At 31.8% G+C, this 6,605-nt stretch overlaps 1 protein-coding gene across 1 annotated transcript; it reads right to left on the bottom strand.

Annotated features, from left to right (window-relative positions):
* Nucleotides 1-4,007: 4,007 nt before the first annotated feature.
* LOC108766505 (phospholipid phosphatase 5) lies at nucleotides 4,008-6,394 on the bottom strand. Its single transcript, XM_018515837.1, has 6 exons — nucleotides 6,146-6,394; nucleotides 5,443-5,548; nucleotides 5,116-5,263; nucleotides 4,853-4,981; nucleotides 4,295-4,465; nucleotides 4,008-4,215 (listed from the first exon to the last, which is right to left on the bottom strand). The coding sequence occupies exons 1-6, from the start codon at nucleotides 6,226-6,228 to the stop codon at nucleotides 4,046-4,048; spliced, it is 807 nt and encodes a 268-aa protein (XP_018371339.1). The 5' UTR covers nucleotides 6,229-6,394; the 3' UTR covers nucleotides 4,008-4,045.
* Nucleotides 6,395-6,605: the final 211 nt, after the last annotated feature.

The raw sequence follows: 6,605 nt of genomic DNA, 5'->3' as shown, positions 1-6,605 counted from the left end.
CAGCCATATTGAATATTAGTTCCATATTTCCGGGTGACATAAGGTGAGGGCACCACTAACGGTGGTACCAGCAGTTATGAGGCCCTGGCATATGTCGCGCTGGCTGTATCGCGCCGTTATTTTATTGGTCGAGTTCTCGTTGACTGAATTTTCATGGGAATCCGCCCGAATACTGGACGGCGAATCAGGGTTACTTGCTCTCGCGCATGCACCTTTTTTGGCGGGAGGAGCGTGCTTGTTTTGAGAATTCTCCTCTGCGAGCCCCGGCAATGCCCGTTTTTTAGCTTGCCTTTGTTCCTCGTCGATGTCCATGAGGGACGAATCCATGGAAGGCCCAGAGGTGATGGAAGTCGCCCCGTCCGGGCCCACTGGACACTCATTACCTGCGTTGATGATGCTGCGCTCTAACGCGGTCGCCTCATCTCGAGGGTGGCTCGACATTGTCAAGCCAGCCTCCTTGTAAATGTCTTCTAGTAGGTTTTGAGAGGCCTGTTCGCTATGGGGAGAATTAGGGGGAGAAGATATGTTAGAATCAGAGGGTGAATAAGGATTTAGAATAAGAGTCGGGGGATTAAGAGAGAAAGATGCGCCCGAAACGCCACCGCGGCCATCGTCCCCCACCCCGGGGGGCTGAGGCATAATGCCTCAAATTGAGTCGTGTCTTTTACACTGTGTTTTACAGTGGCGCACAAAGTTTATATTCAAAGGTCCGGAACGAAAAACGTTCAAATGACTAGAACAAGGCGCACAATAGATGCTCGCAGGCAAAATACACTCGCTACACGGTCAAACAACACGGAGACTGAAGACGCACGTCCGCACCCCAGCGCTGCCAGATCGAAACTCAAGTGTGAGTGCTGCGACCATAAAGCGTGCCGTGTAAACGTAGTAATAGGCAGATTGACGGCCGGGGTCGCACCACCGCGCACAGATCCCCTCCATCACAAACTGTTTTTACGCGGCAATAACAAACGCCGGGTTGACCGAGCTTGCGAGAAACTTGCACGAACAAAAATCGCTCGGTCACTAATTACCCATATTAATACGGTAAGGGTTAACAACAAATTCAAGATTCTTTTTGCGAAATTGTGGATGTAAGATATAAAAAACTGTATCTACCAAATTAAATATTATGCCCTTCTTTTGCGAGATTGGATGCTGAGACAAAAAATTCAAAAATCTTCCCGAAAACGTTGGTTTTTGATACCAATCAAATATTAATGAGTTATTTTTTAAAATTATAGTTGTATCCAAAAAATTGATAGAATTACCACTCACTTTCAAGGTAAATTGTAACCTTGGATGGAATGAGTTGAATTTATCAAGAATAGAGTCCATTTTAGAATTTGGTAAACAAAAAACGATATCGTCTACGTATCTATAATAAAATGGTATATGATATTGAATATTGCTCAACACCCAATTCTCTAACTAAAAATCTATCATAACTAAATTAGCAACAATCGGAGAAAGCGGTGAGCCCATAGGCGTTCCAAAAGTCTGTTTGTAAAATTGATTGTCAAAAGTGAAAAAAGTTGAATTCAACACTAGGCGAACAGCTTTGATAAATTCATTTTTCGGTAAATTACAATTCTTGCAAATCATCACAATCCCATCTATTGGAAAGAGCATCTATTGCTAAACCCGTTGGAATGTTAGTACATATAGAGTGATATTACATCTAGCGACACCAAACTAAAACCATGATCAATTTTAATGTTTTTTAATTTTTGAACTAATTCAAAACTGTTCTCGATGTTACTAGCCGCTTTAGAAATGCTTTTGACAATTAAACTATATAAAAACGCTGCCAAATTATATAATGTACTATCCAAAGAGGATATGATGATTCTAAATGGGCAATTTAGTTTATGCACTTTTGGCAATGCATAAGCCCTAGGAATGTTACTATCACTACAATAAAGTTGTTTGTACGTTGATTCCGAAATGCAATTTTGTTTTTTCCATCCTGCCAGAAATTGCCTCAAGTTATTGTTAATTTTACTCGTAGGATCCTTGATAATTTTCATGTACGTGTCTTTATCATCAAGCATTGTTTTTCCTTTTCAATATACATATTTTTGTCTAGTGCTACCGTTAAGTTGCCTTTGTTAGCTATAGTGAATATAATATTACTATTGTCCTTTAAAAATTGCTTAGTTAATCGTGTTGCTTTTTGTAATTTCTTGATAACAAAGTTCTTCTTTTGTTTGAGAGAAAATAGGCTATTAATTATACTATTATAGTTACATAGGTTGCAGAACGATCATGACTTTGATTGGCAAAACGTAGAGATTTTGGATGTAGAAAATTATTACAACAAAAGGTTAATATCAGAGATGATGCATATTAATCGACAGACCAATGGGCTGAATTTACAACATGATACCATTAGTTTAAATCATGCGTACATTGAAATCCTCAATAAACTTTAAGGCTTGTTCGTAATATAATATGTCAGAAACTTGTTTGTCTTCAAATTGACCGCTATGTTACTTGTTTAGCAATCATTATTTAACCCACTGTAGAAGTGACAAGACACATATTGTTCTCGCAGTTATTTTTTAAAAATTTGACGATAATTTATAATATATTAACAAGTTACAAAATGTTGCATAAGAGAGATTCATTGTTAATGTAAAAACGTCGACTGTGTGAGGTGAGGTAATTATTAATTTTCAAATTGTACATACAATAATCTAATCTTTCATATAATTTTAGCTTGATTTCTCATTGTCACTCAGCTTTGTAACTTTGTGAGTATGCGACTTACCTCACAACAGTTAAACGGTTCAATTTTTGAGATGAAAAACGTTGGAGATATCATTTTGTCATGCAATACTCCAATCGTTGCGCCAGGGGGAAAGATTGCTGATGAAGACTCAAACCATGAGTGGAAACGTTCAAAGTTAAGGTTTATATTTTTAGTATTAAGAAAAATTGCGCTAATTGTGTGATAACCAGCGTCGACTCCTATTGCCTGTAATATATTTTTTATGGTTTCATTGTTTTAATTAAAGGAGTCTATAAAAAAACTTATTAGTTTTTATTAATTTATAATTTATCATATACATACGAATTTTTTTCAAGATGAAATACAAAATAAAATTATACAAAAATAAAATGTTAAATAATTACGTAATATAATTATTTATTCCTTATATAAACATAAGCATTTAGAAATAAATCCTACATATTTTCTATTTTTAACATGATTATTTCGACAATGTTTCCTTTGCGTTGTATGTGTATCTTTTATATGTAAAGTGAAGTAGTTGTATATTCTTAACAATATTACAAAGACGGGGTATAATAAACCCAATATAGTGTAATTTTTACTCTGTATTTGTAATAGTAATTAAAAAAAACATTTTAAAAGAACAATTTTATTGATATAATTTAGGTCTTAGGACCAAGATTAATTTAAAATATACTAAAAATATCACGTTATTATAACTTAAGCTCTTTGATCAGCTGGAAATTTGAATTAATCCCACAAAATTTTAATCAATTAGTAATCGTATCACAAATCTTCTTAATAATAATAATAATAATAATAATAATAAAAAAGATAAACAGAAGAAAATAAAACAAAACACACAGCATAAATAATGTAACTATACAAACAAATCTTACACACACGCGCGCGCGCGCGCACACACGCACACATATATAAATTCTAATATAGCTGAATTTGTCTCTGTACAGACATATATTTATTTTTAGATGTATATACTAATACACAAAATATATAGATCTCAAAGGTTTTAACAAAAGTATTAAGTACTGTTGAAAATATTAGGTGTTGAACTTAATTCCTGCCGCTCGCTTAATTTAAAACAATGTTCCACACCTTTAAAAAATCTAAAAAAAAATTTGTTTAATGTAACATGCTAAAAAGTGTGTCAAACTTTTTAGCATATTACATCACAAAAAATTTTTTTTAAAATTTTTTAAAGGTATGGAACATTGTTTTAAATTAAGCAAGCGACAGGAATTAAGTTGAACACCTAATATATATGGCGCAGTAATATTCCTGATGTTTTTATATCCATTTAATTTGCTCGTTCTTATTAGATCTGACAGTGTCTGACTGAACTTGTAATGTAAGCGCGACGTACGGTTTATCGCAATATGGCGAATCTAATGGAGGATAATAATGTCTGTAACAGACATATGTTAAGCAGTAGCCTATTACTGATCCTATCACCACGTCTGAAACAAATTCTGTGTCATTATAATGTAAAATTGTAATGGAATCATGTTATTTCAACAATAAGATTTTAAAAATTACCTTGCCAGTGATGGTGATAGTCGCACGTTCTGCTTAATGCGATAGTAAGGGCGATGCAAAATGGCAAAAAGAATGTGCACAGTTTCCATGATTGTCCTTTTCCCGCCAGACTGAATGTATGTAATTTTCCAGCTAAATACAAGGCGATGAAGCCGAAACTGGCGAACGCAACTAGAACAAAAATTACTTCTATGAGCATAGTATATATTTTATAAATAATTTATACTAATAATTAGAATTGTTATTTTATTTTTGAATGTTTTTTACACTGAAAAAAAATTGTTTATTTGACTAAAATAATTTATTTCATCTTTATTTTTTTCGATAAAGAATCTATATATTTAAGTTATACATGTGTTACATTTTTTACTTAAATATATTCATTCTCCAACAAAAGAAATAAAAGCAGTTAAATTAATTTAGTCAAATAAACAATTTTTTTCTCAGTGTATCAAATAAAAAGTAATACATTTATACAAGTAAAATTATAGATATATAGAAATATAGATTTATCCACATGTAAGAAATATCTGTATCTGCTGCAACATTTGGACATACATGAGGAATGTCCGCTTGGGAATGACTTCTTTCCATCTCTAATAACAACTGGATCTCCAGTGCATTTAAATCCCGGATTCATTTGTCCATCCGGAAAACATCGCCAGAAAAAGTCTGGCCTTGGGCGACCTAAAAGTATGATGAGTATGATGGCAAAAAACAATATAACATCACTGATTATATAGATAATACTATTAAAACTGTAAATATTTTTTATTGTTTTAATGCATCTGTTACGTATAAATTTTTTGATAATAACATACCCACTATAAGTTTTAAAATGTCTGTAATAAGACCGTTAAATCCTAGGGCTAACGTTACAGATAATACTGACTGCTGAAAATCGACTTTATCTTTGTGCATTATAAAAAAAAAGCAAATAACAACGATCGGCATCATAAATACAAGAGGCTGAAAAAAATATTCCACATAAATTAGTTGCAAGATAACATTTACTTATTAAAATTTTTACTTACTTTATTGTTAATCATATTTATTAAAATCTTTTTAAATAAATAAATAAATATATATATATATATATATATATAATTTAAAGAGAAGTATACATATAAGAAAAAGACAATATCTACCCATAATACTGTAGTTGGAACAAACGAGTCTGTTCTTGGATTTCTATATAACCACAGCTCGTCTTCGTGAATTTTTCTTGTAAATGGTTCTGCTTTTTCCAGCTCCCTGAAAATCATCAAATTTAGCATTGTACTTAATGAATAACAATCATATTTACGATAACAAAAAAACATACGATTGTTGTTTAGACACAATAATAAACAGTATTAAAAATATTATATTTCTATATTTAAAAAAAATAACTGTTTTTATTACAAATTATATTAATATATTTATCAATAAGAGAGTTATAAAATTTGTGTAAAGATGTAATATAAACACAATTCCTTTCATTCTTAATTATTATTAATTAATATTAATTAGAAAAAATAGAGAATTATTCCTGACATATTAATAAAATATTAAAAGTAAATGTAAAATTTATATTACAACTATCTAAAAAAAAATTATTTCTTAAAAATTATAGTAAAAGTTATTAATAAGATCCATAAAACTTGTTTTTGAAATAAAATATTATATTGGTAAAATTCCTAATGTCTATGTTAATTATTATTACAAATATTAATTACTAAAGATTTTAATAGAGTGTTGACCATAACTAATGCTAATTATTAATAATTGAGAATATTAAGTTTAATAACATTATTAACTGCAACATTATTATTGATTGTTTAACTGCACGTTCATAAAATGTCAACTTACACGAATAGCACTGCCAGAAAGACACGAAGCAAAACGTCAAACCAGAACCCTAATGAGAATCGAAGTCCGCGTATGTTAGTCATCTCAATCACGCATTTAAATCAAGGGTAGATCGCACCAACTTTTCTTGTGTAAAGAAAATATAAAAATCATCAACGTTAAACTTAAACAATTCATTGTGCAATAAACCATGTCAGCTTGTCAGCCCGCTTCGACACCGATCAAAGTACAGTCACCGACGAGATACTATTAAAGACCGACATTCTTACGGGAGTTGGCGGCGGAGAAAAATTTCGTCGTCCGCGAACGCCCTCAGTAATGTTGCGGCCAGAGTAAAAAACAAAATGAAAGATCGATAAGATCGATTAAACGCAGTGGATACATTTAGCAATCCCTTCCCATTTGGCGATTATATCAAGAAAATTTGTACAGCAAGTAAAAACTGTAAAAAAAATTACGA

Source organism: Trachymyrmex cornetzi, unplaced genomic scaffold (assembly GCF_001594075.2).
Source record: "Trachymyrmex cornetzi isolate Tcor2-1 unplaced genomic scaffold, Tcor1.1 scaffold6, whole genome shotgun sequence".
In the NCBI taxonomy this organism is placed as follows: Eukaryota; Metazoa; Arthropoda; class Insecta; order Hymenoptera; family Formicidae; genus Trachymyrmex; species Trachymyrmex cornetzi.
This window is presented reverse-complemented; position numbering and strand designations above follow the sequence as displayed.